The 19,546-nt window shown below is 38.0% G+C and overlaps 1 protein-coding gene across 3 annotated transcripts in view; it reads right to left on the reverse strand.

The window, feature by feature from the left end:
- Window positions 1–19,546, reverse strand: part of ARL15 (ARF like GTPase 15) — a gene marked incomplete at both ends in the record, with an annotated part of 216,528 nt that overhangs the window by 143,172 nt on the left and 53,810 nt on the right. The window contains one exon of one of the 3 annotated variants that reach the window (XM_080636790.1): window positions 11,614–11,670. The exons of the other annotated variants lie outside the window; for them this stretch is intronic. Coding sequence (XP_080492916.1) covers window positions 11,614–11,670 — 57 coding nt within the window. Of the gene's footprint in view, window positions 1–11,613; window positions 11,671–19,546 lie in introns of those variants that run through there. 3 annotated transcript variants of the gene reach the window in all.

Genomic DNA, 19,546 nt, shown 5'->3' on the forward strand with positions numbered 1-19,546 from the left:
TGCTCCCCTCACCCTCTTGCTTATACTTACAGATACGGTGTCCCTTTACCTTTTATTTTTCAGTTAAGGTACCTTTGAACAAACAAACTTCTAGTACCCAGAACACCCTTGTATCCAGATGACTGGTTAGTCATCTGAACCAGTAGGTAAAAACTCAAGGGGATTATTAAAAGAAGTTACATTTATGTACAGACTCCATAGCTCTGATCTTGTATGAGATCACACAAGTACAAAGAATTCTCAAGCCTTGAAGAGATAATGCAAAAGGTGGGGGAAAAACCCACAATAGACAGTCACAATAACACTGAGGATGGGAAACTGGAGACAGCAGTGGAATAACTGAATGCAAACAGTAAAGTGCTCAAGGCACCTGAATGTAATAATACATAGCTAGGAGAGAGGGGGAAAAGAGGATATATAAGCAAACTAAGTTTCAACTGTATGAATACCTTAATGTTAAATTAGTACATTATCAATCTATAATTTAACAGGCAAGCTAAAGCTGCACATTCTTCAGTTTCTACAGTGCTGTAAAGGTGGTCTTACCACTACAAAAAAAAAAAAAAAAAGGGGGGAGAAAGAGGGAAAAAGTACCAATTTTCAGACACACAACCAGTGACACTGCTTTCATTTTTTCAACACATCGGATTGATAAGGTTCATCTTTGTCTATACAACAACAGTAATGAAGATATTCATTTTGTGGCTACCAGCAGAGATGAATGCTCACATAGCCACTGCTACGCTGAAGTGATGTTCAGCACAGATTAAAATTCTCAAATGATGACCAGACATCTTCTATGACAGCCCACAACCTCAAACAGTGATTGCTACACTCAACCTTCTCCACTCCAATACAGACTAATGATCCAAAGTCTAATAGAGGGAACTCAGCTTGAGACCTGCAACCCTACTGCACCACAAATCCACAGAACAAAGTAATCCTCTTGCTCAGCCTGGCTAATCATGAGTGTGTGGTAGCCCACCGGTTGAACACAGAAACTCTTCCTCTGCATGCACCTACACATCTTCAATTCTGTATCAGCCTGTGATGCAGTAATACAGACAAGAATATGGCATTAAAGGCAGGATAATATAAAACGGGTCAGAAGAAAACAAATAATCAATGAAATGAGCCAGCTTTACAAAGCAAACAGAGTCCTAGTGATGTTTGATCTTATAGAATGTAACAGGACACTAAAATAGCAGCATATAATTTGGAGCAGGAATCTCAAATCCTCACTTCTGACCCCTAAGGAATACATTTTGATTCGTTGGTTGAAATTATTTACAAACTGTGAAAAACTTCTCAGTATTCCAGACGAGCCACACTTCTGGAGTCTCAAAAGGAGCACCCACACCTCAAATTACTTTCTACTTTCCAATGTAGTCGTCAGCAGAACAAGACACAGGCTCAACTGCCAAAACCAGACAAATTACACAGCCCTATTAATTCTTCAACATATTTGACAACTCTGCTACCAGGCTTGGAGGAAACATGGTCAAGAAGGAAGAAGTTGCTGATGTCTGACAAGCCAGATATGACACTGCTGTTTAAAGCATATGACTTCGAAAGACTTCACAGTCATGATGCATTCTTCCTTTGAGTGACGATAATGCAATCACAGTAGGTTGAATCTTGCCCAAAATCCAGACTTTCGGTTTCCTATAGAAAATCAAGTCTTTACTATCTCAAAGATAAAATAAAGGTTTCAGTTCAGTTTCTCATGGTCAAGCTGCTGCCTCCCGCATTGCACAAGGATGAAGGACATTTGCTTTATTGGATATCAGACAGACTGCTCTGGGGTGAAGACTTCACCCAGAAGTTCAGGGCTTTAGGAACCACAAAAATTCAATAAATGCAGTCAAAAATGTAACTTCCCTGTAAGAAGCTGTAAAGCAATGCAAATCCTCCCCCTACTACCAGCCAAAATAAATCACAAAACCTCACATCCAAAATGGAAAATTAGCCTCTGTGACATTAATCTCTTGCACACTCCCTATAATGAAATGAGCCAAACCAAATTATAACTCTCTACTCCATTAACACTGTATTTGAAGAAAGCATGAAGAAAAACAATATCCAGGTCTGGACGTACTCAGACATTCGGTGCAGTAGTATGGTTTAAAAGTTTACATAAAATCAAATACCACATGGCTATGATAAACCAAAGCTGAGTCAGTAAAACAGTTAAACTCATGCACAGGTGCTACTCTGAGGACGAGAAGACAATGGCTCACTTTACTGTACCAAATCAAGGTCCAACAGGGTTGTCTGACACTTCTAGGTTTCAATCAAGTGTGGACTTATTGCTGGAGTTGTTTATTCTTTGAGAGTTTGCCTTCCATTTGTTTTGCTGCACAGGAGTAGCTCGGTTCTTTCAACCCATCAGTCCAGTCACATTTCACAGCAAGAAACAGAGAGTGCAAACAGAAATCCAGATGAACAGCAACAGAAATGAAGATTTGCTTTGTATTCTATGTAATAAAAAAGTAAAAAAAAAAAAGAAAACTACTGTTGCTGTCCTATTCTGAAACTGCTAGGCAAATTCAAAGTACAGTAGGTGAGTAAAACCCACCACCAAGTGTGAAAGTGAGACTTCTGCAAGTTACAATAGGACTTATGTAGGAAAAAGGGTCTCAAAAAAAAGCCATTTATGTTAAAATAAACACAAATTAATTTGAAACATAGTTGGATAAAGTACAAGGAACATTCAAGTATGACAAACAAGAAGCATGCCCTTATGCACTGATAGGCAGAGGATCTCAAGGAGGATTCAGGTGATACCAGTTAATATATCCCTAAGAAAAGTAGTAAGATCTGAATTCTTGCAGCCATTGTACCAGTAACATTACAGAAACAGACAAACTCCAGAGAGTTTTTTCCTCCCAGATTCATCCCACACTTTCAGAGTTGTTGGGCATCATAATCATAACTAAAAGAAAATATCTCCTGGGCTGCATGCATGTCTCCAGGTATCAAAAAGCAAAGGAACCTAGAAAAACTTCAAGTGTGTTTTGAGGGAAGAAGAAGAAATATCTAATGTTTACTTAAGGCAATGTTTCCTCTGAGATTAAGCCCCAGGATATATCTTGTTCTTTCTTATGAAAGATTTCAAAGCTAACACCATCAAATCCAAAAGAAGAGAGGAGAAATCTCTAAGGACAGCAGACCAGACTATTTTCTATCAAGTCCATTCTTACTGAACATGTTCATAGCTGAGGCAGAATATTAAGTACAAGAAGATTGTAGGAATCAGTCAAAGTAAGAAAATCTGTCCAAAAAGAACAGGAGAGAAGGGCCTATTGACAAAGGAAAAGCCTGAAAGAATTTTTGTTTTGCGAAATACCAAAAGCAAAATTAAATAGAATTATGGTAGTGTGATGGTACATTAAAAGGAAAGCACAGTTTCAACTGTCACCTTTAAACCTACCTGCTCAGGGATGCTTATACAGTACAGGAAGCACGTCATAGAAAATTTAGACATTACCCAATCAAGAAGTTAGAAAACCAAAGGGAGTCAAGGGAAAGAAGATGCCACTAGAGACTAAAGCAAAAAAGTTACTAAAATTGAAACAGTCTATGCAGTTAACATTCAAATGTAAGGATGAAAATCATCAATAGCATACATGCACTCTAAATAGTAATGAGAGGATTTAGATAAAAGGAGAAGATGGACAAAAGAACAAAGATACCTGGATTTTGCAGGCAGTACAAGTAGCCTGGCCAAAGAATTCTTCTGCTTGGAACACTGAAAACTAGACAGCTTTCCGACACTAGAAAATGGAGTAAGAATTACACAGTGTAGGCAGAGACACAAGTGGGAGATCTAACAGGTGTGCCGTATTACCATTGCATCGCATGATTAACCTCCAGTGTTGAATTTGAAGCATTATGTAGTTGCAGTCTATGGGCACCTCTTATTCATTAGGCTCCCCATGAACAATTTCACTCTCATGTGCCCTTTTCATTTTACTTTCCCAGTGTGCTATATTTACAAAAATAAGAACCTCTAAGAAGATATCTATTTTGACCAAAAGACCTGTGGAATATGAAATATGTATTAACATATACAGCAACCTCCCTACCCTCCTCATATAGAGTAAGAGTTTTACTTAGCTAGCCCAGCAAATTACTACTGTGGGAGGAAACAGAAGATCAAGCCACACAAGAACATTAATCCAAAATACACAGTTACAGGAAGGCATAGCAATCTCAAGTACCATTAAAAATTCTTCAAATTTTAGTCAATGAGAACCTCTTTGAATGTAAAACAGGTTTGCCTCAATGAAATTCTTAATGAGTTAAGTTTGAGAAACTTCAGCCATTGAAAGTATTGCATGCTCCAACACAAAGCATTTTGTATTTCTCCTCTCTCCAGCTGCAAGTTTGAGGTTTTTTTCTGGCTATATATCTACATCTACCACCAAGTTCCTCAGCTGTCACCAATCTGTCTGCTGATAAAGACTCTATTGGCTGTTTGTTCACCTACCACTGTAAAATCAGAACTGTCAAATTTGTCACTGCTGAGCATGCATGGATTAAGGACTAGGCAGCCTTTAAACTGCCTCAAACAGAAACCCAACAGGTGCTCTGCTCCTATTGCTTGAGTATTTCGGGAACACAACTCAATTTGAGGTGGGGATTCTCAGCTGACAGGGAACAGAATGGATGGTACAGAGCAATCAATCAAATACAGATATAAACTGACTTCATATGCTTGCACTGCTAATAAAGCCAACAAAAATGAACAAACAAAACATAAAATTCCATATAACAACCACACAAACAAGATTTTTTTTTCAACAGATATTGACCAATACCTATTCAGTTACTTGAGTGAGATGGGGGAAAAAAAATTAAACAGAGAAAACATAAAGAATAGTTTGTCAATAAACTCTGGACACTCATAGAGGTTACACTGCCTCTGAAAAGCCACGACTGAATTTTAACTTTTTGGAGGGAAAACAAGAGCTGGCAAGAACCAGCTGTATTTTTTGCAAAAACACAGATTGTTGTGTCCTTGCTCGCAAAACAGCCTGCCATGCAGCTATGCCTACTCATGGGCATGTCAGCATACTGTCTCTGCAGTACAGATGACCCACACCAGGTCTCTTCTGATGAAATCACAAACAACCATTTTTTATCAGGTAAGGGGCATTAAATACTTCAGACCACAGGAAGTATCACTATGGGTTGGGAGATTTTGTTGGTTTTGGTTTGGTTTGGGGTTTTTTTGTTGTTTGGGGTTTTATTCTTCTCTGTGGGAAAGAACCACTTTTAGTCTTAGAACTGCCGAAAACCTTTTGAGGGGATTCATACTTTTCTCCTTTGGGCAGGTGCAGTGTCCAAGCAGATTCAGCAAATGAACATTTCTGAACGGACGGAAAGCCCTCAGCCTGAAACCTTCCTGTGCTATCCCTTTCCCAATGCTACTGCTTTCACTGACAGTGGGCTGGGTTTCTGTTTTTTTCAGATAACTATTACACAATAGTTCCATAAAAAGTCTCTCGCATTAAAAAAGCAACAGGTTGCTACTTCAGAATAAATCTTATGTTCATGAAATACAATCATAAATCCAAGCAGAAATAAACTCAACATGCTATTCAGATAACTGAGCTGGGCGCTCAGTCCCTCACCTACTTTAATGCACAGCTATGAAAGATTTAATACTTGTTCTAAGGAGGCTGCAGACACCTCAGTAAGAACTGACTCACTGCTTCTTACTGTAACAAAAATTTTACCATTTATTCGAGATCAGCACGAATCTTGCCAAACTGGAAACCTCCTTTTGCTGGCTAGAGAGAAAATTTCACTGAGGACCAGGGAGAACTGCAACAATGATGAGAGTCTATCAGAGAAACACAGGCAATATGGAGCTGCTGGCATAACTCAGAGTGAGACAACGAATAAGAATAGGCTTAAGAAATAGAAGTGAGCTGTCTTTCAGAAACTAAGACATATGATTAGTTGTAAAAGCAGAACACTGGCTTTAACTCAAGCTTTTTGTTTAAAGTATTTTCACTTTCCTAAGGACTGACAGATTATTAAAGAATTGTAATAAAGAGCTGGAAGCTTGGATTTTGTAATAGGAAAGTATGATAAGGAAACAACTTTTATAGTGAAACTTTAGTAACTGCCAATTACCTACATATCATTAGATCAGTATTTTTGAAGCACAATGAATGTATAGAGTATGAGAAGAGATGCACACAGTTCTTCTCATGCCACAGAGAATTTTCACTGAAGAGGAAGTGTTCACAGCTAACAAATATTTCTCCAAGGCAATTTACACAAGCGAAGAGATACGACAAGGCACAGGATACACCATGCATTTTATACAAGGATTAAGGAGTGCAGCACAGTTTGATAATGTTATTCGGTAATAAAATTATGAAGTATAGGATTTAAAAGAGAAAATGCACTAAAATGTTTCAAATAAAGGTCACAGTAACTGAAAAGCACCAGAAGTATTTTTCTTTCCTGAGGAATAATAATATAGTGCTCTTTATTTGAAGAAATGTGTAAATGATCATGTTTCCTCATCCTAGCAAGAAATTCTTAAGCTCATGTTACCAAACGTACTGTTACAAAAGCATACAATTACAAATTATACCTTAAAAAGATCAGCGTTTATTAGGAAGAAATGGCAATCTATAAAATCAGGGGAAGAGAGACATTTGAAGAAAAAAAGGTATTTCATAATAAATGTCTTATCCTAAACATTAATGAAATTAAGAGACATTAAACCTCAGTTTCCTAGTGGGCTGCAGAAGTGGAATCTAGGTGGAATCATTATGCACGTAGATGAACCTTCACTTGGTAGGTTTGCAAAGCACAGATCATCACAAGGTGCTGGTGTACTGCTGTCAACTAAAAGACTACCTCTGCAGAGCAGTAGGAAGCAAAAATTCTCCCCAAGTCCCACAGCCCAACTGAGTAAGAGTTGTTAGCGGGGCACCAGCTCTACACACAGTCTCCTTGGACTTGCACAGATTGAGCAGGAAAGAGAGAGGACTTTCTGGATAGATACTGAATCAAAGGAATTAAAAAAGAGGATGTCTTCCAAGACTCCAGTCATTTCCAGCTCTGTAGGTTAAGAACAGAAAGATTAGAGTTTGAACTAGTTACAGCAAAAGAATGTTTTCTACTCATTTTTATACAAGCCATTTATAAAGCCTATAAAGCCTATTAATGAGAAAAACACGCTGTTTGCAGTTCTCTGGCGAGAGGCAAGGTTTCTGGTGCCCAGTATAAGGCACCAGCTCCTACGTCTCCTGCAACAGGGGAACTGAAGCACCTGCAAATTGTGTCAGGTCACTATCCTCAACTGATCAATGCCAAGGAAATCAACATAAAAATCATAAAACAACATATTAAAAAAATATAAACCTAAGCATTTCTCAAGCCTCACCCAGACAGAATGCTGAAGCAGAAATTTTCCTGCCACTGTTAACTACATTGCTCAAATCTGAAAATTTGTTAACAGCTACTGTTTTCCAACTGCATTTTCCAAGTTTCTTACCACAGGAAACTAAAAAAACCTCAGATCTTTCAAGCAATTAAGTGCAGTCTCTAAACCCAGAGATATTTTGACGGAAATGAACAGAATACCAAGGCAAACAGTTCAAGATGAAGCAAAACATGAAGAAATTCCAGTGAACATATGCCGTCTCAAGTTCAGAAATTTAAGTGCATTTTCCTAAAAAAGTGAAAGTCCTTTGATTATTATGAGGCAATCTGTGATCTCCAAAACTGCTGTGCCATTGCCTAAATTTTTAAACTGACAAACTATCAGCAAGTTGGTTATTTTTTAATTTTATTCTTAGAAGCTAGCCAACAAATTTTATTAAACCTATTTTTAAATGTAGCTAACCTCTCAAAGTTGAGGGAAATGTCAGCCTGAACAGTAAAATTCAGCCAAGGAGGTGAAAAAAAAGGACCTAAGAATACTAGCAGGAAGGGGGAAAACTATGTTGTTATTAATGCATTACTTCTAGTGAAACACCACAGAGTTCCAATGTGATCCAAACCACAGTGCTATGTGTGTAAAGCAGCGAAGACTGAAAGTTCCATACACTAAACAGAACTAATAATTATATGGGGTTTTTTTATTATTTTGTTCAGATGTGGAATTTGGTTTTGGGACTGATTCAACCTATGTGTAGTTCAAAGGAAAAGAGTCCTCCAGCATAGAAATATGGTCTAAAAAATTACTAGATGCAAATTTTAGTGTTAGCTTTCTTCTTAAAGACAACAAAAGAATGAGAACATGACTCGATGTCCATCTAGCACAAAGAAGCTAGAGTAATTTAAAGTTTGGTTTATTGTAAGAAAACACAACTGGGTTTAGAAGTCTCGTATTTGACTCTTGTCCAGAAAGAGGAATCAAAATGAACTATTAAGCTGTAGTCTAAATGTTTGAAGATTTTTCAGCTGGGGACATTATGCAGCCTTAAATGGTAAAAACAGTTAAGTCCTATCCCAATAAAAGTCCTAGGAAAAATAACCTTCCACAAGTATGATGAAGATAAAGCACCAACATAGCATAAATTGATTTGGAAATGCTCACATTAGGAAGATGACATTGACAGCAATAAGCACAGTGTTGAATAGTGTAAAATCAAGTAAATATTTTTGCACTAAGTGTACATATGAGGTCCATTTCCAAAACATTAAAACCTACTTGGACTTCCAGGCACACTGAAGTATTTTCATGACAAATGTATCATGATTCTTCTTCCTGCTGTCTACTGCTTTTCTCTTCTGCTAAGCCTTACATTCCAGCCTAATAGCAACATATTTTCTACTCCAATCAACCATACTATTCAGTGGTATTTCCTAGAAGAATTTTTCTTGTGTGTCAGATAAACACAGAAGAAAGTCCTTCAGGGACGGCTTGATATACCACAGATTCCAGTTGAAATAATACTGAAGCAAGAAATTAAGAATTTCCTTAGTAAACTTACTAGCACAGAATGGGGTCAGAGTATAGACATTTTAGCAAAATTTAACTGTATCAAGCACAAGTGACTTAGACTTCATAATTCTAAAGCCATATGGATTTAGAATGATCAGAAAAGTCAATCTGTGTGAAAAACTGGCTGTAGTTAAAAATAAAGGTCCACACAAGTAACATTATGGTATTGCACTATTTCTTGATCATGCATGTTTCACGTGGAAAATAAAAGCACCTCATATCTGGAATTCTAGAATAGCAACATCCATTTTGTAATTTTCTGGTTAAAAATAATTCGGTGGCACCTGAGTAGACAAAAACAGTGACAAAAAAATCTACCTTGCTGGTGCCACACGGAATCTCATTAAGGGTAAACAAAACATACTTTCCTTGAGAAATTGCTGAACTTCCATCAACAATTACATACTCCATTATGTGAAACTGCATATAACAAAGAACTGTGTGAATTTGCAGTGCAACTCATTTATCAGTGTTCTCATACAATTCTTTGCTGCCCACATTTTCAGGAATTAGACCTGCAAGTTTCCCCATTTTTACACATGTTCAAAGAATTTAACATTATTAGACTGTCATAAATGACTTAAGATTTTTGGCAGGCCATCTGCTGTAATAGCTTTGAATTTCCCTTAAGTGCTTACTGTGGATGACTTATTTTAACAAGAATTAACAATACCTTGCGGCTCAGACAAAATCTAAACTCTTAACTCCTTTGCATCACTAACATGACAAGTGAAGGACAATGTTATATATGTGGTATTTGCATAAGGTAAATTGAGATGCATGACGTGTTACATATATTGGACATTCTTTTGATCTTAACTTGAAACTATTAACCCTTCTAAAGCAGTGTAAGATGGTATCCATACATGTGCACTGTGTACTTTGTATCTCTGGAGCAAGAGCTCCAGAAAATTTTGAGATCAGTAATTGGACAGTCACCATAGGGTTAAAAACCAAGCAAGATCATTAACACCATTCCACAAATTCCAACTATATTTGAAAAGTCATACCAATCCTATTCTGCATTCTGAACTTCTGCAATATTCATTAGTTTCAGTGTAAGAACCATCATGAGTGGAAGACCGATTGGTTTGTAATGTTTCCTGCGTTGGTTGCACTCTAGATCTACTTTGATACTGTATATAGAAGAATTTAATCAATCTTCCCAGAAAGCATCTCACTAACTAGAGCTATTTCAGTGGCTCATTAGCTACTTACTAAAAACAGGCTTCATCACTGATATCTCAGGATAGTGAAAACAAAAACCAGATTGCATTATTTGTTTTTAAAGAATTTGATGTCATTGGCTTTGCCATTATAAACTGACACTGAAAGCAAATACGGGCAAAGAAAGCATACAGCCTATACTTTCTTGACTCCTCCATTGCCCATGCATAGGAAAAAATACTGTTGTTACCTAACACTGCAGAATTCAAAAATGAATGAGCAAAATCTTGTACTTTCTGTTCTGCCACAGGAAGCAATCTCAGTTTACACTTCACCCAAAAAAAAAACAAAAAAACAAACAAAAAAAAAAAACAACCACAAAAAACAACCAAACAAAATAAACCCTGACATAATGATCCTGCAGTATTCAACCACTTCACACTGTTTAGCATGTGGCAGAAATATCAGCCATACTCCTCAGCATTTCATACTCATTGGCTTGAGTATTCTTCACATCATGAGCAAAGGGGAACTCAACTGTGCCATTCTCAACACATGGAACGTAGGATTTGTGCCCCAGTGGAGAGTTTCACTCAAAAGCCTGAGCATCTAAAGTTTTAGAGATGTTCAACATCATGATTGTGAAGTCTCCCATAGTATTTCAGTGCCTTGATACACATATCTACTTTACCAGATCAGCCAATATTTAAGTAACTTCATATTACAAAATTTTTAATTCTGTAAGACTGTAGGAAGAGACCTGAGAACACTTCAGCAAGTTTCAATTAGTTTTTTCTGAACTTTAAATAGCCTAATAACACAGGAAATTATGTTAATTCACTTCAGCCAATGCTTCCATCCAAACACCCAAAGAAAAGTGTTTTGATACTGCAAAGCCACCATTCCCCTGTTGTGCTTACCCTACAGTCACATCACACCATGTAAAGCTGTACTGCGTGGTAAAGGCCAATTTTTCATTTTCTGTATCAATACAGGCTACCTATATGTGGGGTCCATCAAAACCAACGTCTGAAGTAGAAAAGAACCTTACCTATGGTGTACCCTCATTCTTTCTGGGGGAGTTACTTGTAGGGTAGTATCATTTTATTCCTTTTGCAATTCCTTATTTTAGACACTGGTTGGCTACACCTTCCAAATCATACTGAGAAAATTGCCACACCCTAAAAAGCGGAGGAGGGATTTGGCTTGTTTTTTTTTTAATTGGGAACTATTTGTAGTACTCCTGGATGCTTACATAGTAACAGTAGCTAAAAACTCTTGCAGTCTTTGGCTGTCCAGGAGACTGCACCCCTTCTCCAGGAATGTGGATTCAAGCATAGTTATCCATGTATTCATCACCCCTAGGCTGAGTATCACCAAGCACTACACCCCAGGGATGAGGTGTTTCAACTGAATCAACAGGCAGCCTGCCCCGCGAAGCGGCACGTGGAGACTGCTCACTGCACTGGGCTGCCGGCTGGTCTGTTACCAGATTCCTTCCAAGATCTGGTGCTTGATTTCATGCTGATAAGTGGGAGCAGATCCATTTCCCCATGCATTTCTGTGATGATGGCAGTTGAGAGATCATCGGTATGGGCTCAATCAGGGGAGGGAGGCTAATTTCCACAGCAGCTGACTTCAGCAGTGAAATACTTGCGGTGGTATCTCGACCGCAAAACAATTATTAGTCCAGCAAAATTTCCTTTGCGATAGCACTGTGATTATAGGAATGGTTTCAATGTCTACAAAGAGAGAAATGGAAAGTGCTATCTCAGAGCATTATATGGAATTTCAATAGCCACTTGTACCACATTAACATGGATTCTGAACATGTGTACCTGCAACATTTTTGTCTCAGCAAAAAACGCTACTTACGAAGTTTCATGAAAAACTTACGAAAAATGCAACAAATGCTGCTTTACATAAAAGTAACAATAGGGAGAGGCCGTTAAAAAAAAGACAGGTTTCTTTCATCCAATTCTGTTGTTTGCCAGTTGGAAAGCAGTTACTACAACAGAGGTAAAACAAACAAGTAAATAAATCAAGCCAGAGACAGTTTAGACTGCCCATGTCTTCACTGTTCAAGCTGCTCCTAGTTTTCTGCTCTGTTAAAGAAGCTAGTTGCTTCAGTAAACAGTACTTTTTGCTAGTCAAGTCTTGTATTAAAACATATTTTGTGGCCTTGATGCTATATTTTTAATACTGGCTATTCACATGCAGCTCTGCACATCAAGAATGCTATTGGAGCACTGCAGAAAAATCACTACCTAAGGCACAGACTGTAGAAAGCAATCACTGTAGATCCTGTGCAATACAGCAGAGGCTCCAGTGCATCCGGACCAGAAGGAGGAAGAGAATATAACATTGTTGTTTTCAGAAGTGCTGTTTTACTGACAAAAATAAACCAAGTGATGTACCTTACACAGCCATAGCATGCCCCACGGAGCTACACAGAAACAAGTGATGCTTAAACCTTTTCAGATAATGCACAAAATAAAGCAAGTATGAATTAAGAAGTGGATTCTTATTACTCCTATACATTACATACATGCCTGATGCAAGTTAGCCTAACTTAACTCAGTGAATCTTCACACACAGGTCAGTGCTTATTTAACTAAAGAGTTTTATATCAAATTTAATTAAGCTGCAGCTTGTGCATAGACAAGACTGCAGCTCAGCATGTACTTGCTATCAAAAAGCCATGAGGAAACGAAACAGAAATCTATGAATAGAGCTTGAAAACACCACTTACCTACCTGATGGTCATCAAAGAAAAATCTACCTGGAGAGCAAAAAGCATTAAGACATCTATTTTCATACAGCTGATTATTTTAACATGAATTTCAGGCTACCTTGCTACGTGAAAATAGTAGCATATTAACATGCTGTTGTCTTCTGTTTGACTTTCTAGTGTCTTTGCCAATGCCCTAAACTTCCTATGTGAAATTAAAATCAGTGAGTCTCTAAACTCTGAGCCCTAAATGCAGCAGCATATTAAAGAAAAATATCCAATTTCCTTTGTTACTTACAAAGCCACTCTGATTTCCCGCTTTCAGAACAGGCATTTGTTAACGCAAATGCATCAGGCGTCACATTTTTTTCCTTATGTTTCAGACGACAACATTGCCAAAAGTACAAATTTCTATTTGTTCAAATTTATTTTGTACTTATACTACATGTGGCATATTGAATGTGCCAACTCTCAAAAATCACACTGCAGTCTGAGTTGCACCCTCTGCTAAAAGAAATCTCACTTGCAAAATCTAAGAAGACCACAGCAGTACCACAGAATAATCTTCGAGACAATCTAAAGCAATTGAGATGTCCAGATAAATGTCCTGGGAATTTTCTGAAGGGATGCTTGCAGCTGTAAATGGAGTGATGACAAGAAACAATGGACAATTTGAAGCCTGGGAGGTTCAGACTGGCTATAAGAAAATACTTTTTCCCCATGGGAACAGTCCAGCAATGTGCAGAGAGGCTCCGCAGTCCTTATCTTTGATGGTTTCTTCCACTAGGTTTTCAAGACCAGAACTAAGCTGAATAAAGCCTTGAGCAACCCAGTCAGACCTCAAGCTGACCCTGCTTTGACCACAAAGTTGGACTACAGACCTTCCAAGATCCTTTCCAACCTCAATTGTTCAATGAAAGCAACAAAAAGTCTACAGAGCAATTCTTTGATCTTTCATCTACACAAGTCTTAGGTGACAAAATTCTCCAGCAAATACAGTTTGTAAGTTGACAGTGCCCTTAGAAAGACACCATCACTGGGGAGGGCCCTCAAAAAAGCTTGAATAGCTTATTAATTTTCATACACTTCCACAGACTGCTCACTCCAATGTAGGCATGTTGATTCACTACTGGTTTTGCCCAGGTGCTCAAACCCAAACACCCACATCAGCTTAGTCACAGGGTGAGTAGCCATTGCCCAAGTTGCTGTTTCTTTACCAGTGAAAACAACTCTAGAGGTGTATCACAACGGGGGTGGGTGTGTGTGTTTGCTTTGTTTTTACAGTAGTGGGGGAAGAGAACTTTCTCGTATATTAACTGAAAAGGAATCATCAAGCATCTGCCTGTGCTTCTGGGAGAGCTGTGGGACAGCTCTGAAGGACTGCCAGATCTATTTGGCATCCTCATTTGCACAGTAGGCAGGTTGCCAGACTGACTTAAAACAATACCTGAGGTGTAGCTGGGCCAGCTACCTGGGATGTAAACCATCAAATTTGGGTGTGAGGACAGCGTGCATTGACAAAGGAATTAGGTCATGGCTCTAAAGGACTTCTGATGCAAGGTCAGCTCAAGCAGCTCCGCTCTCCCCTCACCCTATTTTCCAGTTGCAGGAAAAGGAGGTAGTGGACAGGCTGGCCTCAATTTATGCCTAAAAATCAGACCTTTCTCTCAGTTGCTCACCTGCTTTTTACCACTTATGCCTCTCTTCTGCCTTCATGCCTCACTAACCAGTCACCACAGTCTGTCCTTGCTCCCACTTCTCTCTCCTCACTTTCAGAGGAAAGGGGAGATGGCAGCAGCTCCTTTCCTAGTTAATCCCCTGTCAACAAAACTTCCTCCAAAAAAAAGAAGAAGAAAAATAAACTGCCAGTGACTCCCCCAAGCAAAAAGCCCAACAAGAAGTCCCAAGTCTCGCTGCTTGCACATCTCCAGTGAGGTAACACAGGCGGGCCACCTCCCTCTTCAAGGATATACAGGGAGGGAGCATCTCTGGCCATCATGATGGCAGTACCTAGCATTTCCTAAGCCTTCCTTCTTGACCCCTGCCACATGCTGACTGTCCTTCGCTAGAGCATCAGGGGTCTTTGTCTTAGAACTGACAGTGGTTTGTAATACATCAGCCTCAGGCATGATGAGTTTAGGCAGCACAAAACACGACCTTGCTGGGAGCCCTGTGAGGCCAAATATTTTGTTATCAGTCCCTCTGTTACTTCCTGTAAGTTTAGGCTGCCCCAAAAGCAAGGAGACCAAAACATACCGAAAAAACCCAAACCCACCAAACCACCAATTTGCAACTTTTAGCTCATCTCTGATAAATTCACTTCCAATAAGCAGCAAAGTTATGTTTAAATCAGTAAGCAACACTCACTAAAGTGAGCAATGCTTACATACTCGATTGTCTTAGATCCCTGAAAATTTAAACTGTCCATTTACAATCTTTTGTTGAGTGAGACAAATTAAGACAACACGAAGTAAGAGTTCATCCCATGTTTTCACCATATCAAAATAAAACCAGAAGTATGCTTAAAGAAAATTCGCATTTCTTAAACTTCAATGAAAAACATCTCAACTAAAGCTTCCAAGGCTGGGTAAGGCTTTCTAATGCAGCATAAGCAATGAATAAAAAGTAACCGAGTATAATAACCTGCATTTGTTGTGTGCAGGTACATGTTTCACAAAATCCAGTTAAAACCAGGCTACAACTATAGAGAAGTTATAATATTAACTCAACTGTTTAAATCCTGTATTAATATTAATTTTACATTTTTATGGAAAATCTAATTACAGTCTCTCAATGCAACATATGCTTATTTTGATAAAATTGTAACACAGGAAAAAAAAGAAAAGAAATCAAACCCAGGAATGTTTCTCTAAGACAGGGAGAAAATTATGTTGCCACTGAGACACTGAAAGATGCAATATGGAGACAAAGTTTGGCAAACTATTAGTCCCAGTAGCCATAGATAATACCCGTAAGAAAGAAAAAAAAAGGAATGAGGGGGCTGGGAGGAAAGCAGCTCTATGCTTTCTCCACATAAAGGAAAAGAATTCTTATTCTGCTGTTAAATATTTGTTTCTCTGGTAGCTTATATTCTTTTCACTTAAGCACTCGCACAGAGGAAAGTTGTGTAACAGTCAAACATGTTCAGAACACATAAATCACAGAAATCTACCCAATAAACAAAGATTACACCATCACAATCTCTGACCATGGATTTGCAAAGAATAAACTAGCTGCTTTTTCCAAGATACAATGGTACACTGCTGCTGCATAGCAGAGCGGTTGTGAGCCCCCAAAACACAGGGAGCATGCACATATTTTGTGGTAATACTGAACTGCCTGGTGGAGAACCAGCTCTGATTTCCTGGAGTTGATTCTTGTCAATTAATATTTACAGATTTACTTTTATTTACATACTTACTTTTTATTTACATATTTCCCAGATATATTTACTTTCTTCCAATGCTACAAAGCTCTTTCAAGAAAAAAATAACAAGAGCAGAGAATAAAACTTTCTATAAAATGACTTCATAGTTAATTCAATTCTTGCCCTTTTTCATGATCATTAGTAATTATGCCTAGCAAACAGAGGAGAGACTTTCCAAAGCACACACCACAGACAGACTTGCAAATTAATTCAAGTATTTTGCAAAATTGTTTCTTCATTAAGTAGCGTTCCCCAAATATACAGTTGACTATAACATCTGGATCCTTTCATCATCCCATTACTCCCTTAGCTACTCTTGAAATAGCCTTATAACACAAAAACATTTTCAAAACATGCCCTGGCATGTTCAAGCCCAAAGCTTGCCACTGTAATTCAGCTATTTGAAATTTACACCACCTCTTGTTTCCACCACCAAATGTACCAACATGTCCAGCTTAATTTAAAATTTCCCCAACACTCCCGCTCACCATTCCCACTGCAACACAAATTACTGATGCCTCCCAAAAAATAAAAACAAAAAGATACCTCAAACCCCATGACATTTGGCTTATTTTAAATATGCTCTCCTCAAAATCATCTCTCCCCTGGTCAACCATCAGTGGTTCTTACACTGCATAGTAGCTATGACCCCTACATTTGAGGTGGCATGATCAAAGGAGCCCTGGCCAGACTTGGAAAAACATTTCCACTGAGAATGGACATACTGCCTGTCAAAAGGTTATTCCCACTGCGTAAAGGGAGCAGCTCATATTACTCCAGTGTAACATGAAAGTGCAAAATCTAGCCGTAGTAACCCACATACATGTTTTTCTTTCTAAAAAGGGCATATGGGAGACACTGACTGGAACAGAACATCCGTATTATCATCTGAAGGGTGGGGATGGACGGATGAGGGAAAGCTTCCCTAATCAATCCAGCTGCAGAAATCAGCCTCTTAAAAAAATACTTTAAAAAAAAAATCTGCCTCTTGCCATTGCAATTACTTCTCTTCAGTTGCTTTCCTCCCCTTTAGTTAAAAATTTATATATGCAAATATACATCTACATGTAGATAATCACACACATACACATGATCAGACTTTACACTCTGCGGAAGACAAAATAACTTTGGAGGCGTAAATCTTAATGTCAATGACAGGAAGGCTTTGGTGAACCATTACCATAAATCTGACAAACGCTAATTTGATGGGTGGCTGTATCTGTCTGCTGCAAGACCAGTCTAGACAGTCTATTGAGAAATCCTAAAACACAACTGTTTGTTCCCTGTAACACCATCTGGATATGGCAATAAGAGCCGACCCAGTGCCATTCACACATGGATCAAAGCACATGCTAATGCCATCATGAAGTCATACACATAAAAAATTCAATCTGAGAACTCTATGCAATTTTCCTAAGTCCTCAGTGAAGAAACCTCAGACTTAGCACAACTCAAGCTAAGTGCATGAAGAGGGGGAAAGGGTAGAAAAAAAGAAGAGAATATTTAATGAGCTTGGCCTTCCCGAGGAATGTTAGGCCACCCATTGTATTGGAAAAGGCTCATGTCACACTTCAGTCATGGCACCCATCAGGGTGCCCCTTTACAAAAACTGATCCGGAGGTTTTTGTAATTACCTGTTTCAAACAGAAAGAGTGCCCAGAAATACAAGAAGGTGTCCGAGGTGTAAATCATGCATTTTCTTATTTAAGACAGAGCTGGCAGAATTTGTAATATTGCAGACAATATTGAAAACCCCTCTCTCATTAAACTGCACCATGGCACTAGATCAAAGCACCAAGGGCCCCCTATTGAACTTCTCTAAATTTTACAAACATAAGAGAAAGTCTGGCTACGCAGAAACTAAAAGTAAAGCAAATTATTTTTTCTGCCTCCAAAAACCAAAACACGACTGCCCATGATACAGCTTTAAAAGGTACAAAAAGTACTATATAGCCATACTGCAAACTTTAAATTCACACAGCTTCATCCACTTCCAAAAAAATAAAATCAAAGATAACTAGGTTTTTTCTCTGCCTAGCTCCCTTCCAACAGCTTCTGGGATGCTTTTTAAACAAGTGCCCTTCATGAGGTCTCTTAATTTTTATTTAATGTAATGGATTATGTAACAAACTCAACAACCTGCACAAGACATTTAGCTTTATCAGAAAAACCGCTAGGTTTTATTTCTGTGAAGTATCTGCTAATACTAAGCTTCCAGCAATTATATTGTTCCCAGCCTTTTGACCACTGAGACTATTTCCCATTTAACTCTGTTTTCTTTTTGTGATGTAAAAATTTACAACAAGCAGTCTTTAATCTTTTTGGAAAAACTATAGTATGAAGCTGGTTTGCTGGTACTGAAGATGTTTCAGGACAGAAAGTAAAGGCAAGTTTTAACAAACATCCTGATACTAGCTCCATCTCTAAAGTGACATCATTTAAGTCTTTTTCTCTAATCTTATGAAAGTAATCTAAATACTCATATGGAGGCATTTCATACAGAAAACAGTTCAGTTAGCGCAAAATCCTAGCTCCTTAAATACTTTCCTTTGTAAACTAAAAAATTACAAGTGGCAAAATTTATTTCTGGCATCATGAGCAATTCAATGCAAGTTAAAACTGCATTTTCAACTTTTACAGTATGATGCAATTTCTTTATTCCCAAAAACCACAACTAGCATGTTAACAAGAATGGCCTCTCATAAAACACTGAATCCCTAATATGTTTCATAAAATTACTGTAGAAAAGTAAACTCCTTAGTTCCTTCACAGAACCTGCAAAACTCCTGTAAATCTGCACACAAAAATCACTGGAACTAAATTTCCAAACACAAATAACTCTCAATCTAACCTGAAAAAAATATATAGTTTTATAAGAGTTATAGTTATATAAGAGTACAGTTACAAAGTTACAACAGCTATACTCTGGTGCATCACTGAAATACAATTATAAAACCAAGTACGCTCTATAGTCTTCATGATCTTCTCATTCAGCATCAGCACCTTTATGTAAGTTTACAGTTGTCTTAAGATTTAAATACCCAAGTTCTGTACATGGTTTTTAATAAAAACTTCAGAAGAGAAACAAGTTCACATTGCTATAGAGACGAAATATTCTGAGGAACTTTCTGCTAACATGCCATCAAAAGGGCCAATTCTAATAACACTGTTTAGTGATAAAGATTAAATACTTTTTTTCCCAGAGAAGATTAACATTCCAACAAAAAAAAAAAAAGGGGGG

This window comes from Psittacula echo, assembly GCF_963264785.1.
Source record: "Psittacula echo genome assembly, chromosome: Z".
In the NCBI taxonomy this organism is placed as follows: Eukaryota; Metazoa; Chordata; class Aves; order Psittaciformes; family Psittacidae; genus Psittacula; species Psittacula echo.